Raw genomic sequence first — 24,585 nt, 5'->3', positions numbered from 1 at the left:
GCGCATCTGCTGAACATCTAGATATGAAATATAACATACCTGGGGGGATGGTTGAGGAGATATAATTTTCTGCTCTCCTGTAGATATCAGACAACTTGTATTAAAGTGACCGGTCTGAATATATGCCTGGTTTTTATGTAAGTCTTTCATAATTCAAGATATGTAATCATAGGGGAAAATGGATGTTGAATGTGGTGTCTTGTTTACTGTTTATCTGGAATGTCTTTGAGCTCAGTGGAGGACTTGGTTTATGGCTTTACGATATCCCAGATTGAGAAGTTAACAGACATCTAGGCACCAGCTCAGTTGGAATTTTTTAGCTCTGGATCTCTCCCGCTGAGCCTTGATTTGCCTGTGACCTCTGCCTTATCCAGACCACATATCACTCAACAGAGAGGGAGGGGGGATGTGGAGGAGCTGATTTGGGAGTAGAAAATGATAGAAGATGGAGGCCTTTGCCAAAATGGAGGTTCGCATCCATCTCTGTGTGCACGTTTGCTACACACATCTCTCTGTCTGTGGCTCTGGGGATGGCCGGCTGCTTTTTCTCTCTCCCTCTCTTTTTTTTTTTACTTGGGAGGAGCCCAATTTTTGTGTTGCCTAGGGCAGCACAAAAACAAAATACACCATTGGTCCAGAATGTCATCAAATCTGTGAAACAGCCAAAAGTCACGGAGTGCTAAGTCAGGGGAATAAGGTGGTTGGTCAGGTTTTGGAATGGATTTCTGGGCCCGGAACTCGCAAACACTTAACGCATTATGTGCAGGAACATTGTAATGGTGGAGAATCCACTTGTCAGGCCAGAGTTCTGATCTTTTCCTCTGAACAGATTCCTGTAACCTTTTCAGAATGTCCAAGTAACAATGTTGGTTGACCATTGTACCATGTTCTTATGTCATCGTGGACATCTTCCCACCACTCCTTAAACCACTTGTGCCATTCAAAAACACTTGTTTTCTTCATGGAATGTTCACCATAAACATGTTGTAACAGGGCTAGTGTCACTCGCACTTTTGCCAATTTTCACACAAAATTTTATGTTAGTCCTCTGCTCCAGATTCCTGTCACTCATTTTTCACCAACAGTATAATGCACATATGTGTTGTTTCTTCTACTACTTCATAAAGACTGAGTCAACTAATCTGCGACTTAGGCAAGTGCAGGTTAGAACATGTCAGAACACAGTCGAGTATGAATGGCTGTGTGACTCACCACCATAGTGCTATGTCCTGGGCATTCCAGGAATTGAGTTGTCACACCTCGTATATACATATTCACACTTCTGCCTGACTCCACTGCAGAACTATATAGCTTGGTTGACCTCCATTGCAAGAATTCTTAGAGGCTGGTTGTATATTGACTGGCAAATTGTTACAATCCCTTTCAGTAGTCTTCTGAAAGCCCACTCTGTCATTAGATAAGCTAGTTTTAAAAGACAACAAATCAAGGTAAAATGAATAGACTTTTTTGCTTTGGCGGCAGTAGTTCTTGGATAACATTAGCAGTTTGTTCATTGGTGTTACTTACTGCCTGCAATGTTTCAGCATTGAAATGAACAGATTTCAGCTGCTTGTTAGCCAGTCTGACTTAGGATGTTGTTTTCTATTTTGATATAAGCGCTACCAACAAGAATTAAGTTCCACTCATCTTGCTTTTGTCCATCAAGAATACCCAACTGAGGTAGTTTCACTGGATATGGTGCAGCAAGAGGACAGAGCTGAGCATGGGAACCCATTCAGGTTAGGGATGAGAGGACACCTGAGCTGCTGGTCTGTCAACTCCCTCACCCTAAACCACTGTACACCAAGAAGTTAGGAAACATGTATGTAGATCACTGGGCAGAAAATATCAGACTTCAGGTGATGTTTCACCCCTGGCCCAAGTTGAAAGGTCAGTTGCTTAGATTGTTGTTTAACTTAGTTACTAAAAGCTAGACTTCCCTAGAAAAAAGAGGATATATTTAGATTTTTGCATAAGCCCAAACATGACTTTATATTATTTTTTTTGGTCTTAATTTATTCCATAATGTTTTCAAGGTGGGACTATTGGACTGTGTTCCCATGAGATCCTCTAACTTGACTCCAGAGCAGGAGAAGGACATTGAGGTGGCACGTTGTGGAGCTTTGGCTCTTTGGAGCTGTTCTAAAAGTACTAGGAATAAAGAAGCAATTCGTAAAGCTGGAGGAATCCCGCTACTAGCAAGATTGCTTAAATCTCCTCATTCTAACATGTTGATACCTGTGGTGGGCACTTTGCAGGAGTGTGCTTCAGAGGTAAGTATCTATACCTGTTTCTACACACCTACATTCCTATTAGGGATTTTAGGAATTTCCCCACATAGATTATGAGGGTATTTTTAGGCTTATAATGATTGCATTTTTACAATTAGATATATGAAAAATCAGGCTGTGTGGACTTTTTATGAGATCAAGAAAAAAGGAAGCCGGTGGACAGGTTAGAATTTTGGTAGCTTTTGATGGCTTTGTATATTTGTTTGAGAAAAATTATAAATTTTGCATTTTACAAATTAATTTTTTCATTTGACTTTTTTTTAACAGCATGCAAAAATGTAATAAAATGAACACTTAACATAATTTAAATGTTGATTGTAATTTCAGTCAGATTGGAAAAAACACAACCTATTAAGTGATACCATCAATAGAAAATACCCACAAATAAGTGATTATTTAACAAGACAAAATATTAAAGGGCACAGTTTAGTGGTCAATTATTCATGTAGTCAGAAATTAAATTTAAGTGTATACTGATCATTGCATTTCGCATTGAAGATCGTACTACACACAAATCAGTAGAGTAGGAGCTTTAGGAAATCACAAGATTTTTGGAGTAAAAAAAATTACCTGTGGCTTCCTTGTAAAATTCCTGAGGTCTGTGGGCTTTGTGATGATTTGGTGACATTAAAGACTGCAAGCAGTTTATTATTTCCCATCCAGACAGACCCTGAAAAACGTGTACTTAAACAAGGAGATCAGCAAGGCAAAAGACATGTGCAGCACTTCTAACCAGGAATCATACTGTATATGAAAGGAGTAAATAAGGTCATCTACATTTTTATATAAAATAAAAACTGTACACAGAACCAGGGTTTAAAAAAACTCATACAATAATAAGATTAAAGTAAAAGGATCTTTATCGTATAGTATGTCTAAAGAGAAACATTACAAAGACTCAAGTTGTCCCTTGAAATATACCTGTGTGTTGCATGCAAAGATATGCAGTTGAAAATAAAGTCACAGGCAAAAAAATAAAAGTTATAATTTAAACCATTTTCAGGCAAAACCGATCAAGTATAGGGTTTAACAAGTCATTTTTAGCAGTTTAGCAAACAGAGGAAAATTACATTTGATATAAAAGGTCAGATAGGAACATAAATTTTAAAATGGTCCTAAAGCCTATATTCATAATATTATTATAGCATAATATCAAATGTAAATCTGACCTATTGGTCGTTTTTATCTTGGCAAGAGTCTAGTTGTATAACTGCGGTTTTATATTTTTATGTTTTTGACTTTTCTTCCCCAGAAGAGCATAAAATGAGAATGGTATATTTTTCTATGAAGTAACCTTTTACTCTGTTTTCCACATAAGTTCTAAATATGGTGTATCGGAAGATTGGAGTCCCCTGATACACCGGGCTAAAACATCTGTGCGAAAACTAATTGAAACTTCTTCTGTTAAATCCTCCATTAGTGTTTATTACGGAATAGATGGTTATAAGGTTACCATCCAAGCTGAATGGTCTTCTGATTAACCTTTTGTTTGGTACTTAAATAATTAAAACAGCATGATGATGTAAACTTTGGATGATTCTCTGAAGAATGGGCAATTTCATTCTCTACTATTTTATTAAGCTTTGTAAAGTGATAGCAGGTCAGATGATGTGGCCACAGTTTTTTTGTCATTAACTTATTGAACTCTGTTTAATGTGTTAAGATATCTATTTGTACAGCATATATTAGTGTGGTTTTTATAGAGCTTTCATAAAGTGTTTAGGCTTGACTACAAAACCACATGAAAATAAAGCAAAAAGCAGATTTGTAGAAACAATAATATTCCAGTAAGACATTTTCATAAGGTAGTAGTTACATATAAAACAAAAAAGGCAGAAATCTAAATATGTTTTGCTCTTTCATAGAAAAAGTGGAAAAACAATACATATACCACCAGCATACTGTTTGGCAGGAGTGTCCTGCTTAAAACACTTGTCAATCAGCTGTGTTACATGATTCGGGGAGGGGATAGCCATAGCTGGTTGCTGTTTGCACAATAGAGCCTGCTATGCAGGGATTCTGGGGAACTCTAGCTTAAGAGACCTGGTGTGGTGCCTCTCTTAAAAAATAAATAGCTACCTATTTTTTTCTCTGCAGATTCACTTTATCTTCAATAGTTTTTATTGAGATTTTTCAAGTTACAAACAGTGCAAAAGACAAATGGATGTCGAATAGCACAAAAAACACCTGGGTTAACAAACAGCAGACATATCCTAAGAAACTTAAGAATCTGTGCGAAAACAATTGGATAATTTAAGCAGAAAATTCCCAGCATTAAGTTCACCAGATATAGGAGAGTCAGTGGTCATAGCCCCATATATCACACAGAATGGGCATAAAGGAAAACATGACAGATGCTGTAGAACGAGTAAAGAGTAGGTTCAACTAGCCCCAGAGAGCGGGGAAATAAAAAGGGGACAGTAAAAAGTAAGAGAATTAAGTAAATAGGAACGAGGAAAGAAGAGTGTCAAGTCGGGAAATATCAAGGTATGGAAATGTATTGAATTCATGGGTCCCATGTTCTATCAAATTTGTCCGTATTGCTGTGTAGAATGCAGGTGAGTCTGTCGATAATCATGATCCAATTCAATTTATTCTTAACATATTCAAGCAGAATAATTGATCTCTTCCAGAGTTTAGCAATAGTAATTCTTGCTGCTAACAGCATATAGGTAAGCAATTTAAGGGACTTTTTTGGCACTGTACTTGGAAATTTATGAAAGAGGGCCGTCTCCAGGGTCCTGTGAACATTCACCCCCATCATTGTGTAAATAAGGTTAAACATGCGGATCTAAAATCTATTTGCTATCGGGCATCGCCGCCAGACGTGGAACATAGAACCCATCTGGCTGTAACGCTGAAAGCACATAGGTACAGCAGATGGATGCACCTTCGCAATCCGAGTCGGAACCAGATGCCATCACAATAATGTTTTATAATTTGCCTCAATTAAGGTGGTATTGATGGAAACTTTAGATAATGCTAAGGCTATGTCTTGCCAATCGGGTAGATCATAGCTAGAGAGTAAATCTAAAGATTTCAGTGGGAGGCATCTGCAAATTTTCTTTAAATGTTGGAGAGGGCACCACGGAGGTAATCTCCTATCCGCAGTAACCCTTTGTTGATCCACCAATGGAATGGGGCCAGAACCATGCCAGGTACAAATTCAGGGTTACAAAAGATAGGGGCTAAAGGTGTGTGTGAGGAAGCCAAGGATTTGCGATGGCATACCCTATTCCAGATTGTCAACAAAAAAGATAAAGTGGGACATAATATAGGAGGGCGAGATCAATTAGCGAGGCAGAGTAAGGAGCGAACCGCTACGGGGTGGCAGGAGAGAGCTTCAATAGCAACCAAGAGGGCAGTAGATTCTTCAGCTGTAGTATAGGCCCACTGCGCTATTTGGACGGCTTGGAAATATGCTTGGAGGTTAGGGAGGCCAATCCCACCATGTGATTTTAAAACATATAATGTCTTTTGGTTCATCCGAGGCCTTCTGTTGTTCCAAACAAAACGAAGCACCTCGACCTGTAGGTGTTGCAACTCACATCTCAGAATTGGAATTGGTATGGTTCTAAAACAATATAGTAACCAAGGCAAAAACGTAATTTTAATAGAGTTGATCCTGCCAAACCAAAATATAGAGTTAGCAGCTCAACGACGAAGATCCTTCTTAAGGCGTTTTAAAAGAGGGGGATAGTTTGCTTGGTAAAGGGACTCAATTGAAGCTGTCAAATGAATCCCTAAATAAGGCAAAGAACTGCAGGCTCATTGAAAGTCATACATAGTCCTGAGTTGTCGTTGCATGGCAGAGGGTAACGAAACGTTAAGGGTTATCATTTTCTGAGAATTCAAAGAGAGCCCAGAAAGTTCAGAGAAATGGCTCAACAGAGATAATAGGTTAGGTGTGGTGGTCAAAGGGGAGGTAACATACATAAGGACATCCTCAGAAAGAAAGCGCATTTATGTTCCTGATGATCGAAGTGAACCCCGTGGATTCCAGGCTAAGGGTTCTATTGCCATTGCAAAAAGTAGTGGGGAGAGTGGACAACCTTGTCTAGTGCAGCATCGAATGGGGAACATGGGTGATCTACAACCTCTAATGGACACTTGAGCAGAGGGAGTGTTGTATAATGATTGTAGTAGTGTAAGAAATGCAGGACCAAATTCATAAGCTCGCAAAATAGTAAACAAATATTCCCAAGTTAAGCTATCAAAGGCGGAGGTCCAGAGAAAGAAGCAACAACTCCCGAGAAATAGAAGCATCCCAATTAGAGTGGACAGCGGAAATCAAAATTATGGACCTATGAATCTGATCCAGTATTTGGCGACCAGATATAAAATCCGATTGGTCTTTGTGAATATATTGTGCCAAAAAGGAATTAAGACACAGGGCCAAAAGTTTTGTCAGTATTTTAAGGTCGCAATTAATTAGCGAAATAGGTCGATAATTAAGGATATCGGTAGCATCTTTATTAGGCTTAGGGATAACGCTAATATATGCTTTGTTTTCATCTAAAGGAATCACACTGTCCTCCCTCAAATAGTTGAAGTAAAGAGCCATATGAGGGAGAAGTTGTTCAGAAAATGTTTTATAATACATATTTGATAAACTGTCAGGGCCCGGGGATTTATGTGACTTTAGCATTCTAATAACTTTACCAAGCTCCTCACTAGTGATAGGTTGTTCCATAAGCTCCCTGTGGGCTTCAGTAAAGGACGGAAGCAGTAGGGGTCCCAAAATGTCCTGAAGCAGAGAAGGCTCAACGGGCCTTGGTTGACTGTATAAGGTAGCATAGAAGTTATTGAATTCCTGAAGGATCTTCTGAGGATCCTGTGAGATTAGGGGAGAGTTTATGCGCCAAGAGTGAACCTGGTTTGTCTCGCCATGTGAAGAATTTATGGTTCATCCATCGTAATTGTTTTTCTGCCTTTATGGTAAGACAAAGATTGAGTTCTAAATGAGCTTGCTCCACCTTAAGCAATAAATCTTTGGATGGGCTAGTAAAGCCTCATATTCATTGGTTTTGGCAGAAGTCAGCTCTGCGCAAGATCGTTTAAGTCTAGAGGATAGTTGGATGAAAAAACCTCTGATAGAGGCTTTATAAGCCTCCCAGTTAATAGCAGGGGTCATATCTTCCAGTTTATTAATGGTAAAATAAGAGTTCAAGTGTTCTATTACTTTGAGGTGGATTGACTCATTGCTAAGAAGGGATGCATTCAATCACCAATGTGGCTTAGCCAGGTTGGTAGTTAAATTAGAGAGCTTTAACAGCATCAGGTCGTGGTCCGACCAGGGCGTTGACACAGTTTTAGCCGAATTTAATTTGGGTAGCAGCTCCGTAGGGAGAAAGATGTGATCGATATGCGAATAACGATTGTGAGTTCTAGAAAAATGAGAATAGTCTCTAACAGTAGGATTGGCCTCCCCCCATGCATCTATCAGTCTATAGCGAAACAAAAGTTGTGCAAATTCGTGACTTTGTTTCGGAGGGGATTTAAGTTTGGTTGTATGTAATTTATCAAGTGTTTGGTCTAAGGCTAAATTCGAGTCTCCTGATAAAATTATATCGTCTTCCAACTCCGGAGATAAACATTGAAACAGGGATCAAAAAAAGGCTACCTGATTCACATTAGGGGCATAATAAATTAGAAAAGTCACTGAATTCCCCCCTAAATGGCCTTTGACTAATAAATATCACCCTTCTTTGTCCCATATCAGATTCAGTAAAGGATAACTGTCGTGCTAGACAAAGCGCTACCCCTTTTTTTTCAATGCGTTAGCAAAAAAGCATACAGGGAAATCCTTATAAATATACCTAGGCATAAAAGAGGAAGCAAAATTGGTTTCCTGTAGCACAACAATATCCGCTCCTAGGGATTTATTACGAGAAAAAAACCCTAAGACGCTTAGAGGGGGAACCTAATCCTTGCACATTATGAGAGAGAAAGTGAACAACATTACTATTAGGTCTTAAGGTGGACATTGAAAAAAATCAACACAGTGATGGTGAGACCCACACACCCATCTGTGTGGATACCGAGTATCCAGTACCGAGGAGAAAATCCTGAGATGTCCCTCAATTAGAAACAGTGCAAAAAAAAGAGGGGAAAAAAGGAAAGAAAAAAGAAGAGACAAAAGACACTGAGCCCAGAAAATGGCTAGCATCAAACCAAGTGACATAACAACAATATGCAGCATAAAACAGTAAAGTACCAAATATCCCAGACATGAAAGAGTCTCCGCCAAAGCAAAGCAATGTGGAGAGACTTTCGATTAGGGAGAGTGCATAGACTCGTCCCGGCACTATGGGGTCTGTAAAAAACATATATGATAAAGGCTCCTAATACCCAAAACTAGAGTATCTGACATGTAAATAATCTAACCCATAAACATTTAAAGATTTATCTGACTAGAGAACAAAACCTATACAACAATTTAAGAACAAATGCGGGGCTAATATCCAACAACAGGACCATGGAGGGGTCCCCACCCAATATACGATCAGCCGGTAACCAGCAGAGTTTTTAGAGAACCTCTTTGATTCTGAAAAAATGGGGTTTAATGATTACATCCCAAGGGGGCCCATCCGGTTTTAAGGGGACTAGAGCTCTGTGGATACGGTCTATCTCTGTGTGGATGTTGTCGGTATCTGGCACTGCTGATAGTATAAGAGAGTGAACAACTGAAGCAATATCTTTGACCGTTTCTGGCAGGTCTGTAATCTGGAAGTTGTACCAATGGGCACGGTTCTCAAGGTCGTCTATTTTCGCATAAGCTTCATCTAGGCGATCTTGTAGGTTGGCAATCTTGTTGGAATTCTGAGACACTCTGTGAACTGTATCATCAACTTTAGTTTCAATGTTCTCCAGGCGGTTTCTGATCTTCCTGAAATCCTGTTATAAGTCAGAGGCTAATTTAGTGGTAGCTTTTTCCAATTCCCTTTGAAGTAAATCAGCAAAACGAACAATAAGGACGTAGTCCCCTGAGTAGTGTGGGGGCACAGATGGATAAGCAGGAGAGTCCGCTGGATCTGCAGGAGCTGAATCCTGCCTGCTGATTTGGCTGGTGAATACAGGTGAAACTCGAAAAATTAGAATATCGTGCAAAAGTTCATTTATTTCAGTAATGCAACTTAAAAGGTGAAACTAATACAGTATATGAGATAGACTCATTACATGCAAACCAAGATAGTTCAAGCCGTGATTTGTCATAAGTGTGATGATTATGGCTTACAGCTCATGAAAACCCCAAATCCACAATCTCTGTGCCGCTCTTGATCAACAAACAACGTCAGATGCTCAGTGGTCCAAAGCCCTCTTTACTGATGAGAGCAACTTTTGCATCTCATTTGGAAACCAAGGACCCAGAGTATGGAGGAAGAATAGAGAGGCACACACTGCAAGATGCTTGAAGTCCAGTGTGAAGTTTCCACAGTCTGTGTTGATTTGGGAAGCCATGTCATCTGCTGGTGTTGGTCCACTGTCCTTCATTAAGTCCAGGGTCAACGCAGCCATCTACCAGGAGATTTTGGAGCACTTCATGCTTCCTTCCGCAGACAAGCTTTATGGGGATGCTGACTTCATTTTCCAGCAGGACATGGCACCTGCCCACACTGCGAAAAGTACCAAAACCTGGTTCAATGACCGTGGGATTACTGTGCTTGATTGGCCAGCAAACTCACCTGACCTGAACCCCATAAAGAATCTATGGGGCATTGCCAAGAGAAAGATGAGAGACATGAGACCGAACAATGCAGAAGAGCTGAAGGCCGCTATTGAAGCATCCTGATCTTCCATAACACCTCAGCAGTGCCACAGGCTGATAGCTTCCATGCCACGCCGCATTGAGGCAGTAATTGCTGCAAAAGGGGCCCAAACCAAGTACTGAGTACATATGCATGCTTATACTTTTCAGAGGTCCGATATTGTTCTATGTACAATCCTTGTTTTATTGATTGCATGTAATATTCTAATTTTCTGAGATAGTGGATTTGGGGTTCTCATGAGCTGTAAGCCATAATCATCACAATTATAACAAATCACGGCTTGAACTATCTTGCTTTGCAGGTAATGAGTCTATCTCATATATTAGTTTCACCTTTTAAGTTGCATTGCTGAAATAAATGAACTTTTGTACGATATTCAAATTTTTCGAGTTTCACCTGTATGTCAGCCATTTCTCTGTCTAACAGGGAGGAAGCCTGGGAATCATGGCCTGGTGACAGGACAGCAGCCTGAGGAGGAGACCTGGTGGGGCTGAAGAGAGACCCAGAGGGAGTGGAGTGAGCACTCACGTGATCCATGGAACCAAGGGAGCTGTCACTATGCGTCCCAGGACTAGAGGGGAGCTGGGCCCGCTGTGTTGTGTGCTATTTCTCCTCAGCAACTGAAGAGCTCTGGGAGCCGGGGCCGGCCGCCTTCTTGCCACCCTCTTCATTGTGGCAGCGCGGGAGCTGCCCGCAGATCTCCCAACCGGTGGGGTGGGCATCGGAGGTCCCCCACCCCCTCCTCCAGCAGGCCTGATAGGTAGCAGGGAACAACAGAGTCAGGAATGGCTGATTATCCCCCTAAGGTGCCAGGAATGTGCGGAGCGGCTAGAACTGCATCTGCTCTGGCTGCCCGTGCATGCGCTTTCTCTGCAGATTCACTTTAAAGCAAACTTGTATTTTTCTACGTAAGACAAAGCAACAGGTCATATCAATGCCCTTTCCCTAGCAGCATATATTGATATTTTCCCTGCTTCCTGTCGCTCTGAAAATACCTGGTACTTCCAAGTATGGATGAGCACGTGACTCACACACCCACAGATTCCTTTCCTGTGACAGCGCTGATTTTTGATAATTAACTCAATGTTATCCAATCGGAGTGAGGAAAAAATCTTCAGGCCTGTTTAAGCACTGTCTAGAGGGATTCCTGTCTTGGCAGCTGAAGTTATATGCAGATCTTTATTTTCTTGTACAGGCTGAGCTTGGTTCCACTCCCTCAAACCTCTAGCTCCTATGTATTGATCATAGAGGCTTCATATCATAATACAGGTCCAACCCATAGTCTTTGAAGTTGGGAGGGAGTGAAGTCAAGTGCGACTTCAAGGAAGCAATAGGCTTTGCAATTTTGAACTGATCATTTTTATGTGAATTACTGATGTTTTTTAAAGGTAACATCTACTTTTGCATGTTTGTCATATGATAATATAATATAGTCTCTATTGACTCCAATCCCTTGTCCAAAACAAGCAGCATTGCAAACCATTCTGCAGGTACGATGCCTGCTTTTGGCCTCCTCCATTCCCATGTATAGCTCCAGCTCAGAGAATATCACTCCTTAATATCAATAAGTATCATACTGATATAACAAAAACACTTTCAGTGGTATATTAATGGACCAAAGGGGATGAAATAAGAGAAGTTAAAGGGGAAGTTTGGGAGTTTTTTTCCCCAAAATTATACTTACCTATGTGGATGCAGCATCCGCATCTGTCCCCCGCTGTCAGCTGAAAATGGGTCACAGGAGTGCAAAAAGAACTGCAGGAGAAGTACAGTAAAAAGAGCTTTGGCTGTACTTCTTTAATTTTTAGGGTTTACATATCCTTTAAGTGAACAATATGATAGCATGTCCTGTGCTTGACGAGGAGATTACACTCTCCTTTATAAAGTAACACCATAGTGTTCCTGTCATACCCAAAAGTACAAAATTGCATATATGAGCATATATGAGCCAAGAAGGAGTATTTTTTATTTGTTAATCAATTTATGTATTTCACATTCCCTACCTATTTTTCAGCCAAGTTACAGGCTTGCGATAAAGACGGAAAAAATGATTGAAGATTTAGTAAAAAACTTGAACAGTGAAAACCAAGAGCTACAGATGCATTGTGCTAGTGCTATCTTTAAGGTACATCTTCTTTATTACAATATTTTCTGCTGTTTATAATTTTGTGGTTAAAATGCTATCTGTAATAAAGATTTGTGCAGCGCTAATAAAGTGCATCAAAAAGTTATTTCATGTGCATAGAAATTCATATAACAAATAAATATGTGTGTGTGTGTGTTTGTGTATATATATATATATATATATATATAAAATATATAATAATCTTCAACATAAAATTAATAAATTAAGTGATAAACACACCACTAAAGTGAACGAAAAGTGCCTGTGCAGCTGTATATAGCACTTCAAATAAATGTCCGAATGAGAAAAAAAGGACCTCCACAGATCGCTTTTTAGAGTAAATGGGATTGCTGCTTGAAGTTTACCCTGTTAGAGAATTGTTCACCACATGGAGCACGGGATACAATACTGTATATAGTGTAGTACTTATTGCTGAATGGGTCAAAACAATTAAAATCAGATCATAAACCCACATGTAATACAAAAGACAAATGTGGCTGAACTTACTAAGATGTCCGCTGATCCAGGACCTAGACATGGCAGCGTGATGTCAGCATGTAAGGCCCCTCCCCATGCACACGCACGTCTTCAGGTGATATGCCTACTGCTGATGTTTGCTCGTCCTCCTTAAATAGCTTGTGAATGCAGCATGAACTAGCATGAGCCATTCTGTTGTAGGCTAAAAAGCATCAACATTTTGTTGTACCCAGAAAAACTTCCATTTTACTGTGGGCCAAGCAGAGAGCACCATTTTGTTGTGGGCCAAATGAGAAGCACCAGAAAATTGAAAACCAAATGCAATCTGCCATTAAGCTACATGGCAGAACAAAGTGCTCACCCTTTTCAATAAAACCCCACATAATAGCCCATCCAAAGAGCACATGTGTGTACTATAATGCACACAATAGCCCTGAAAACTCACACATAGGCTTATTCATAGCTATTAAGCAAAAAAAAAAGAAAATTGCAACAAAAAAATTAATATATATTAAATAAACCAATAAAAAATGGTTAATAAAAAAAGCAGGCTATTTAAGACACCTTATATCAACAAAGCAATATATATATAACTAATAAAACAGAAAATAAAAATAAAAAAAGAATAGGAATAAGAGACATTCTCCTAATATAGAGAGTACAGTAGAATTTTAATAAAATTGTAATACTGAGAGTGCAGTAGGAGTACATATAAAAATATATCCTTATATTATCCATTCAAAAAATATATGAACAATGAAATAAATAAAAATAAAAGAGCATACAAGAAGCTAAATGGAGCATACGAAAATCTAAATAGAGAATACAAGAAGCTAAATGGAAAAATACTGGATAAAATAATGGATAATACTGTAGACCCTAACTATTATCTATAAAGCAGTTAATGTCAATGTCAATATTCAAACCTAAAGGGAAAAAAGTACGCATCTTGTATATCTACCTGGTTTCCAGCATGGATACCATCCTACGCTTGATACATCCCCTCCAATGAGGACGAATCAAGTCTATCTTCTCAAGATCCCCCAGTGTTTGTTGATAATATTCCTGACCTGTGTGTTCTGTATAGAAAAATTAGTCATGAAAGGGCAAACCATTTCAGATTGCATCCTATCCAGCTAACTGGGTTTCCCTAGCCATATTCACTACCTGTTTTATAGCATTATCCAAAAACACTGTTTTATCCTTTTTCCAAAAATCTGTCCCTCAAAACCCCAGACTGAGCATAATAATCATTTAAGTTGTTAAAATTTTGCCTTATCCTCACAAATTGGCCCTTCGGTATACTCTTGAGCCAAAGAGGATGGTGGCAACTGTCAGCTTGAATGTAACTATTTTTGTCAGTGGACTTAAAAAAATCTTAGTGACAATTCTAGTGCCATCATTCACAAATGTTAAGTCCAGAAAGTTTACTCGGAATGAGGTTAACTTTCTGAACTTTACATTAGTGAATGATGGCACTAGAATTGTCACTAGGTCTATTTTCGTGCCCTCTGTTTGGCCCACAGTAAAATGGCACTTTTTCTGGCTAGCAACAAAATGTTGATGTTTTTTAGCCTACAACAAAATGTTGTGCGCTAATTCACTCAGCATCCACAGGCCATTTCAGGAGAAAGAGCACGACGTCAGCAGTAGGCGTATCCCCTGAAGATGTGCATGTGCACGAAATGCATTGGATGGGGCCTTACGTGCTGATGTCACGCTGCCATGTCCATGCCCCAGATCAGCGGCCATCTTAGTAAGTCTGCCCCATTTGTATTTTCTATTTCACGTGGTTTTATGGTCTGATTTTAATTGTTTTGACCCTTTTGGCAATAAATGCTACACTATATACTGTATCAGGCTCCGTGTGGTGAACAGGTGAACAATTCTTTAACAGGATAAACTTCAGACAGCGATCCTTTTTACTTTGAAAAGCGATCTATGGAGGGCCTTTGTGGCTGGAGTGCCTTGCTAGGCTCTATGTCAAATGATTTCTGGTCAGTGCATACTGCCTGAGGACTGGCACCGAGGACATTTAACGTTTGGTTTGCTGTACTTTGAAGCTCCATTAGTGGAGACTTTTTATTTGGATGTTTTTCTCGTTTGGGTACTATTTGAACTGTTATATACAGCTGCACAGGCACTTTTCATTCACCTCAATGGTGTGTTTATCACTTTATTTAATATTTTATGTGGCAGATTATTTATACACTTTTTGTATATTTATACATATTTTTATGTTATATGAATTTCTATGCACATGAAAGAACTTTTTTGATGTACTTTACAAGCTCTGCACAAATCTTTATTGCATTTAACTTATTAGGCTTGTTACCTTAAGTGCCAGCGGCTCCTACCTATAAGCGCTTGCTGTTCTTTTTGGTATTTGTTTGAAAATGCTATCTGTTTCTGCCTAAATGCAATGTATGATGGAGAAAGAAACACTACTGTACTGTGATGATGCTTAGAATGTATTAAAATTATTCTGTTTAAGTGAAACAATTTGTTTTTTAATTATTGACAGATGTACTACTTAACTTGTCAGGGACCTTGGGTAGACTCTGCCAGTGTAATTGGCAGGACTCAGCTATTAACCATCAGCATTGCATCAATAGTGTAGCACAACCATCAATGGCGATATATGCCATAAATAAAAATCCAAGTATACACAATTGCATTGATGGTTGTGCTATACTATTGATGGAATGCTGATGACTACTCTGTGTGCACAAATATTAGGTGAGTATTTTGAGCAAATTATCATTTTTATGCATATGGTTTAACTCCAAGCTATATAAACTTGAATGCTTATTGGATTTAATGATATCTGTTGATGTGTATTTGTGTAATGAGGTAGGGTGTGGCCTAAGTAGATCAACACCCTATATCAAGATGTACTTAATTATTAGGCAGCTTCTTTTCCTCAGGCAAAATTTTTTTTAACTGACTCTGAAAAGTCAAAAATTGTAAAAAGTTTTTTAGAGTGATGCAGCACTCTTGAAATTGCTAAGATTTTGGGGCGTGATCACAGAACCATCAAACGTTTTGTTGCAAATAGTCAACAGGGTCACAAGAAACGTGTTGGAAAAAAATGATGCAAATTAACAGCCGAAGAATCAAACACAAGCTACCAGGAACCCATTATCCTCCAGTGCTGTCATATTCCAGAACTGCAACCTACCTGGTGTGCCCAGAAGTACAAAGTGTTCTGTGCTCAGAGACATGGCCAAGGTAAGGAAGGCTGAAACCCGACCACCACTGAACAAGACACACAAGTTGAAAAGTCAAGACTGGACCAAGAAATATCTGAAGATACATTTTTCAAAGGTTTTATGAACTGATGAGATGAGCGTAACTCTTGATGGACCAGATGGATGGGCCTGTGGCTGGATCAGTAACAGGCACAGAGCTCCACTTCAACTCAGATGCCAGCAAGGTGGAGGTGGGGTACTGGTATGGGCTGTTATTATTATTAAAGATGAGCTAGTTGGACCTTTTTGAGTTGAATATGGACTCATAATCAACTCCCAAACCTACTACCAGTTTTTAGAAGACACTTTCTTCAAGCAGTGGTACAGGAAAAATCTGCATCTTTCAAGAAGACCATGATATGTATGCAGGACAATGCTCCATTGCATGAATCGAAGTACACTGCATGGATAGCCAGTAAAGGCCTTAAAGATGAAAGAATAATGAAATGACCCCCTTCCTCACCTGACCTAAACCCTTCTGAGAACTGGTGTGTCCTTCTTAAATGGGAGATTTACTGTGAAGGAAAACAGTACACCTCTCTGAACAGTGTCTGGGAGGCTGTGGTTGCTAATGCACAAAAAGCTGATAATCAACAGATCAAGAAATGGACAGACTCCCTGAATGGAAGGCTTATGATTGTTATTGAAAAGAAGGGTGGCTATATCGGTCACTGATTTTTTATTTTGAAATGTCATAAATGTTTATTTGTAAAGTTTTTTGTTTATTATTCTCAATTTAACATATGAAAATAAACAAGTGAGATAGCAAAATGTTCCTTTTTCATTTAGTTGTATAATAATTCTGCACTAATAGCTGCCCAATAATTGTGCACACATAGATATTCTCCTAAGAAAGCCAAAAACTCACTTTTACTTTCTTAAATATTCAGGTTTGAGGTTTACTGTAGCTGTTCAAAAATGAAATTAATGTACAAAAATTCAACTTGCCTAATAATTGTGCACATAGTGTATATAAGGGAGTGTTGTGAGTCTACGGTAACGGCGTTATAGCTGCAACCTGGTTTAATTGTATTTATTGCACTACAGTATGTTAGTGGTTGACTGCGTAGGTTGATTTTATTTTTATTCTTTATGCTAACTATCAACCAGGCCACACTCTGTTTCAGTGATATTGACAATGGTTCCTCTGTGAATGAATTTTAAAAACAGTGGTTCCAGGGTTTATTCATAAATACATTTTAACAATGTTGATATACCGTAATATGTTTTGTTTAGTTCTTACTTGTATATCAAAGGCTTATCCTGTGATCTAAAATAAAGTAAAATCCACCCATAACTGATATGTTAGTGGTCCTGCAACCACAAACAGTTTCTCTGGTGGCTGATTCTCTGCACTTAAATTCTAGGATCTACACATCTGTCTTGGCCATGACAAGAGTGCACCACTTTCTCTTCTGGATTTTCAGTTACCCCCTGTTATGCAGAGTGGGAATATCCCTGCTATAGTATAAGAAGTAATATTAAAAGGTGGGCAGGAGAGAAAACAACATTGCCAGGTCATCCCTTTCGAACATCTATTCCTCCTTTGTCCCCGTGGTTATTTTTGTTGACCCCCTAGTCACAGCAGGACACAATAGTGATGTAGGGTTTGATGGGAGGAACCACAGCAACAAGCAGAGGCATGCTATTCCACACACTCGGAAGAGTGCAGTCGGTTCAGTAGTGGGAACTCTGCTCTAGGGTGACGTTTTAACAAACAAGCCAACAAAAAAAGTACATATCAAGTTGCTTTCTTTTCAGTGTGGTATCTAAGTAATGTTATTGATCCCCTGACAGAGTCACTTGAATTTATATTTTAAAGTCTCAAAAAGAAGAATTAAAACTGCAGTGGAATATATTGCTTTATTCAGTTTTTATTTGATGGAAGGAAAACATCTGTAATTATCTAACTTCATAGATCAGCCTACTCAGGGCTAATATTAGTGCCCCAACGAGAGAGTTGAGCACCAATTCAATACACTTGAGATTGTCTAAATGTACAAGCAGGATAAAGGCAGCACAGTGAAATATAATGGGGTTTTAGTTATACCAGTATTTCAGGTCCAAGCCAAAATGTTTATTGAAATGAAACTTTTTTTCTTCACCTCATTTGGCATTCCACTCTTTCATTTTGTCTCCTCCAATGAACCCCATAATGATGTCCGCACATTATGTTTTATTTGATTTTGCAACTTACATATGTTGTGGTTTAAGTGACGACAAAAATTTCACTCTTATTTTTTTTCCTAGGCGTTTCAGTGTACCCGGTGTTTGTCTGGGTCTCTCTGTTTATTTTATTGCTTTGCTCCCTTAGTCTTTACCCTCCTTACGGCCTGGGTATTGTTTATGACATAAGTTTTTATGATTATGATTCCTGCCAGCATTCTTCTTTGTGTAAGTCATCCACTTTGTTTCTTATAATTCAAGTGGCAGCAGCTATTTTTTTGTAATTGATGTCATATTAAATGTCCAAGTATTATGAAATGGATAACATGAACAGAGATGCATTGGCAGTATTACAGAAGCCACAGGCAAGCCATAATCACCAATTCCCACTCCATAAGGCAATTCATATTACTGAAGCCTGCGAATCTTATTACTTAGGCAGTTGATTCGCAAACACGAAAACTGATCATGTTTTCTGGAAAATGAATGTTGTGTATGAGATGGGGAATCTTTCTCAAATTTCTCTTTGTTTGTGATGTACAGTGTGCGGAGGATGAGGAGACCCGGGATCTGGTGAGACAATATGGAGGGCTGCAGCCGTTAGCCATGCTACTTAACAAGTTTGACAATAAGGAGCTATTAGCGGCAGTGACTGGTGCCATCTGGAAGTGTTCCATCAGCCGGGATAATGTGACAAAGTATGAGTAACATTTTGATTTTGTCTTTTTTCTAACATAGTCGATGTGTGTTTTGCATTATCTAAATCCCAGACAGTGATAATGTTCAATTTAAAAGCCGTTTTGGGCCATTGCTGGCCAGCTGGTAGAGTTGAAAGAAGGTCAGGGACAGGGTGAGGGATTTCGTTCAGAAGAAGAGGACAAGATCAGTGAGTAATGAAAGTAGCAGTGAGCCGAAATGAGGTCTTTGGCTTGAGGAACAAGTGCCTAGACGGCAAGGATCAGATTGACACAATAAGCACCTTTCAGGAGCACTTATATACATCAAACCATCTCAGAGGGAATCATTTAAAGATCAGTCTCGGTGATAAGCAGCTGTTGGCGAAAGAGCCAGGACAATCGAATATCTCCAGTCGTCAAATCTTCACATAACTTATTGCTAGCCTACACATTAGCTGAGGAAAATATATGGTCTGCTACTTCATCTGCTGTAAAGCTTAGCAGAGATGTCATCTAATTGGCCTGCCGCTGCTGATGGATGGCGTGGTATATTACAGATAAAAAGGTAATCCGTACTTAGACAAATCAGTTTACGCCCTGAAGATTTACAGTATCATACTGTGCTTATTTTTATGACTCTTTATTCTGGGTGTTGGAAGGCTATATACACAGGAGTCCATTCCCTGAAGAGCCAATATTCTAATGTTTTATGTCTGAAGAACATAGAGAAACCTGAATCACCAGAAAGCACTTGTCCTTGCTACGATAGAAGCTCTACAGGTTTACTCTGGATAAACAACTTATTTTAAAGGGAACTCCAGAAAAAGATAAAACTCAGCAATAAAGACACGTTTATCTAGTTGAATTTGATGTTTAGAAGAAAAATGAAAACAAATATTTCATACATTTTTGGCTATGTAGAAGGAAACTAAACTGATTTGGGGATTATAGAAAACTTGAGAGCCATTACACAAAATGCAGGATGATCCAGTATTCAGTCCTCTCCCCATTCCCTTACCTTCATTCGATGAAGTTGCTTTTAGTTGCTGTGAAAATATATGCTACATTTATTCTGCCTACTGTACTAATTTGATTGACATTGGTGATTTTTATCCTGAAGTTTTAGAGAATAAAAGAGCAGTTTGCGAAGTGCAGTCACCCACAACATCCAGTAATAAATGTTTTTTTTAAATGATCTAACCTGATAGCTAAACTGGTTGTTATACACAAAACTATTTTACTTTTAATGCCTGCTTTTCAAAACGTTACTGTTCAAAAACTAATGCTAGAAAAATATAACATTGACATTTGTTTTGTGAATTTATTTCAAAGGTTTCAAGAATTCAAAGTCATTGAAACCCTGGTCACCCTGCTGACCGATCAGCCAGAAGAAGTCCTTATTAATGTTGTTGGTGCATTGGGAGAATGTGCCCAGGAGCCAGCGAACCGGGCCATTATCCGTAAATGTGGAGGCATCAATCCACTGGTCAACTTACTTACCAGCACTAATCAAGCATTGCTGGTGAATGTTACCAAAGCTGTAGGAGCGTGTGCATCAGAGCCAGATAATATGGCGTGAGTATCAAGACTTGGTTTAAGTTTTAACTTTTAAGCAAATGTCTAAATATACAGATAAACTATATATCTGGGAGCTGTTTTAGCTGCTAGAGGATTTGTATTTCTGTCCATCCAGTCCTGAGATTTAAAAATATCTGCCGCACAGTGTTTGACAAGGCAACAGACCTGATTTTTCCCTTCTGCAGTTAAGTTACACTTCCAGATCTTGTCCTTCCTCTTACCTGTGAATGGACAGTGAAAGGAGAAGCAACACACTGATGAGCTCATCTCTCTGTGTCTCGGCTCTCTCCTTTTTTGCAGCATGTTCCTTGTTAGCACATGAGCGCTACAGTGCAGCTAATTGGTGCCTTGTGGTGCTTCTCCCTCCCCTAGTCTGAACATTGCTTTGAAGGGGATTGCAAAAGGCAGATGCCAAGTCTAATTCAGGTACTTACACTAATTATTAATTTAATGATGTATTCATGAATACATTACATATTAATAAATGCAATTTGTGTATTTTATATCTGGCTTGAGTTTAGCTTTAAACTGAAAAATATACATTCTAACTCTTCTTCAATATAATGAAATCAAGTATTGCTGTCTTTGTTTCAATTGGATATATTTCTCATCACTTCATGTTATTCACCCTGTAACCAGGACTGCCAGTAGGAGGAAATCTGCCCAATGGGGACGCAGACAGCAATAAAAAGTTTGCATAAGTTCTAAGTTGGGCTTTAACTTTGCTGTTGATCTTCTCACTCAATGTAAGATGCCAGTTTAGGCAAAACTTTATGGAAGGTGTCAGCTGTGTTCTCAGAGACATCTCTACCACTCTACTACCTTAATTTTAATCACTTCCTTCCCATAGGTTGTACCCGTACGTCCTCTGGTAGTGGTTCTATCGGATGATGCCTGCAGCTAAAGGCCAGTGATTCCCTTGTATGTAAAAGCCATTCTAGTGGCTAATTAGGCGCTGGGTCATTCCACCCACTTCCATCACCCTTTGGTGCCTCTACAGGCTCTCCTGTGCGATCAGGGAGCTTGGCACTGAAGCCGGCAGTTGTGTCGGCTTACCATAGAGGTTTTCAGAGACCAGATAGTACCTGGTCACCTCTGTGGTATTAGGAACCGGAAGTGACCAGTACTTCGTCTTTTGTTTACAAGCCATTACTAGCTTGTACAAGCATTGGATCAGACCAATTCTGGTCTGATCGGATGCTGTTAAGGGCAGAGGAGACATTTGGGGGTTTATTTACTAAAGCTGGAGAGTCCAAAATCAGACTTCCTTCTGCATAGAACCCAATCAGCTTCCAGGTTTCATTGCCAAACCTTCATTGAACAAGCTGAGGTTAGAAGCTGATTGGTTTCTATGCAGAAGGGAGTCTGATTTTGGACTCTCCAGCTTTAGTAAATAAACCTCTTGGGGTCTGATAGACCCCAGATGTCTCAGTAAAGATGACCTTTCCCTGATGATTGTTGTCACAAGGGATGTGTACATTCCTTGTGACAGCAATAAAAGTAATTAAAAAAAAAAAATAATGAGAGTGTAAAAATAAAAAAAATAAAATATATAATAATAAAAATTTTAAGTGACCCATCCTCCCGTGCTTGCGCACAAGGAGTACCCATACGAACAGCAATCGCACCACACAAGTGAGGTATCATGGTGTAAGTCAGAGTGAGAGCAATAATTATAGCCTCAGACCTCCTATGTAACTCTAAACTGGTAACCTGTAAAGGCATTTAAAGAATCACTAATGTGGATTTTTAGGTACCGTAGTTTGGTGCCGTTCTACAGGTGTACAGAATTTTAAAGCGTGACATGTTAGGTACCTATTTACTTGCCATAACGTCATCTTTTATATTTTACCAAAAATGGGTAAGTGGTTTTTTTCCAAACAATTTGATTTAAAAAAAAACACTGTGCAAATACCATGTGACTAAAAAAAATGCAACACTCACCATTTTATTCTCTACGGCCTCTGCTTAAAAAAAACCATTTATAACATTTTGGGGTTGTAAGTAATTTTCGAGCAAAACAATTATGATTTTTACATGTAAGAGAGAAGTGTCAGCATAGGTTTGGGAAGCAGGTGGTTAAACAACTAGTTCCAACTTGAGTTTGACTTTAAACTTGATGAGCATACAGATTTGTAAACTTAAAAACTACATACCGAGGATATTCATTAAAGGTAAATAGGCTGTTCAGTTTGCATGATAATTTTCCCATAGCTTAGTGAATGTGGTGGAAATTATAGGCTTTTATATAACGCTATCAATTTACACAGCGCTTTACATACATATATTGTACATTCATATCAAATCAGTCCCTACCCTCAAGGGGCATACAGTCTAAGGTCCTTAACTCACATACAGATATTGGGGTCAATTTAGACAGGAGCCAATTAACCTGCCAGCATGTCTTTGGAGTATGGGAGGAAACCCACGCAAGCACAGGGAGAACTTGCAAACTCCAGGCAGGTGGTGCCATGGTTACTATTCAGACCAGCAACCCTAGTACTACCAGGAGGAAGTGCTAACCGTTTAGTCACTGTGCTGCCCATGGCCAAAAGTTTGTGGTCACTTGACTATCAAACCCACAGTATATGGTCAAATGTGTGTAGACACCTCTTGAAATTAATAAGTTCTCTGACAACAGTTTTGGGAAGGCTCAGCATGACTGGACCCCTTTACCAAAAGCCAGTAGTATAAAGACATGGCTTGTCAATTCTAGTGTGGAGGAACTAGAATGGTCTTTACAGAGTCTCAACCCTACTGAACACCTTTAAGATACATTGGAAGGTAGATTGCAAGCAAGGGCTTCTCTTCTAACATTAGTATCTGACCTCAGAAATGCTTTTTTCTGGTTCAATATTTTTTATTAGGTTTTTCCAACAAAACCAAATGAGCACCAAAATCGCCCACACCCAGGCTAAGGAAAGAGCATCCAGTAATACAAACCACAGTAAGGTGCCAATGGGAATCAAAGCAGAGGAATATATCAAGTAAACAGGTAGCCCAAATGGAGAAACCCAAAATGTAGTTCCATATAAGCCAAATGGCAGGTTTTCCATCCGTGGTACAACCTAATACAAAACAAAAGATAAAATTGGAAAGGGAGATTGGGGCTTGAAGGGACACCAAGGATAAGAAGAAGAAAAGACAGGAAGAAAAGTGGACATAGAGAGAGAGGGGGGAAAAGGGGAGGAGAGGGGGGGCTCATGGACTTGCCGAACCAGCAGTCATAAGTGGCCAGCACTAGCCGGTTGTAATGAGGGGAAAGCATACTCAATCAAAAGGTTCCCAAATTTTGAGAAACGTGGAATGGGAGTCCTACAGGACACTAGACATCAGTTCATTAATCATGAGGGCTGTCATATGTTCTTTTAGACCCTGGAATGAAACTGCAGGTTTATTTTACAGGCCTGAGCAATATTTCACTTAGCTGACAGGAACTCACAAATGCTTTTTGACTGAATGGGCACAAATTTCTACAGATACACTCCAAAATCTTGTGAAAAGCCTTTGCAAAAGACTGGAGGCTGCTTTAGCTGCAAAGTGGAGACCCACTCCATATTGATGTCCATGGTTTTAGAATGGCTTGTCCAATGAGCTCATATAGAAGTGATGGTTAGGTGTCCACAAACTTGTGGCCATATATTGTGTCTCCTGCCACTGTACAACCTTACTTTTAAATGTATTCTGTTGACTTTAGGGTATTACTTATCTGTGTATGATTTTTGTTCATTTTTTTAAACACATACTAATCTGTAATCAACACTTAATAGCCTTTTAATATTTACATAGTTGCATAGTTAATCAGGTTGAAAAAAAGACACATGTTCATTAAGTGTAATTAAAAGACAAAAATAAATCAATTTAAAACCTGCATCCTCAGACCCCTAAACCCGCAGTTGATCCTAACAAAAAAACCCTTACAAAAGTCCATAAAAAATTTGCAAAGGTTAAGTCTATATGTTCTCAGTAGCATATAAAATCCTCTTGTTCATTTTGCACTGAAGTCTTTTAAGCTGACTTCATATCTTCATAAGATTTAACTTTACAGTGTCCCCACACAAAGATAGACTTGTAAGGGGATATTAGGTTTAGTCTGGCCCATTGCTCAGTCTTGCTCAGTGTAAAGATCTCTGCAGAGCCTGAAGTAAAGTTATGATCCTCTTTCTGATTGATGTATAAACACAAGACAGATGGTGCCGTGATCACTCTGATGATAATTCATTCTTCAGCTCCTCCTGAAGATAGTTTGAT

General features: G+C 39.1%; 1 protein-coding gene across 1 annotated transcript in view; it reads left to right on the top strand.

The window, feature by feature from the left end:
* ODAD2 (outer dynein arm docking complex subunit 2) overlaps positions 1 to 24,585 on the top strand; it is a 202,024-nt gene that overhangs the window by 94,924 nt on the left and 82,515 nt on the right. The window contains exons 13-16 of the mRNA XM_089693823.1: positions 2,037 to 2,273; positions 12,075 to 12,185; positions 18,623 to 18,777; positions 20,089 to 20,331. Coding sequence (XP_089549949.1) covers positions 2,037 to 2,273; positions 12,075 to 12,185; positions 18,623 to 18,777; positions 20,089 to 20,331 — 746 coding nt within the window. The remainder of the gene's footprint in view (positions 1 to 2,036; positions 2,274 to 12,074; positions 12,186 to 18,622; positions 18,778 to 20,088; positions 20,332 to 24,585) is intronic.

The sequence above is a fragment of the Staurois parvus genome, unplaced genomic scaffold, assembly GCF_062004578.1.
Source record: "Staurois parvus isolate SC_StPar_1 unplaced genomic scaffold, SC_StPar_1.0 ptg000636l, whole genome shotgun sequence".
NCBI lineage: Eukaryota > Metazoa > Chordata > Amphibia > Anura > Ranidae > Staurois > Staurois parvus.
Note: the sequence above shows the minus strand (reverse complement) of the source record. Positions and strands in the feature narration are given on the sequence as shown.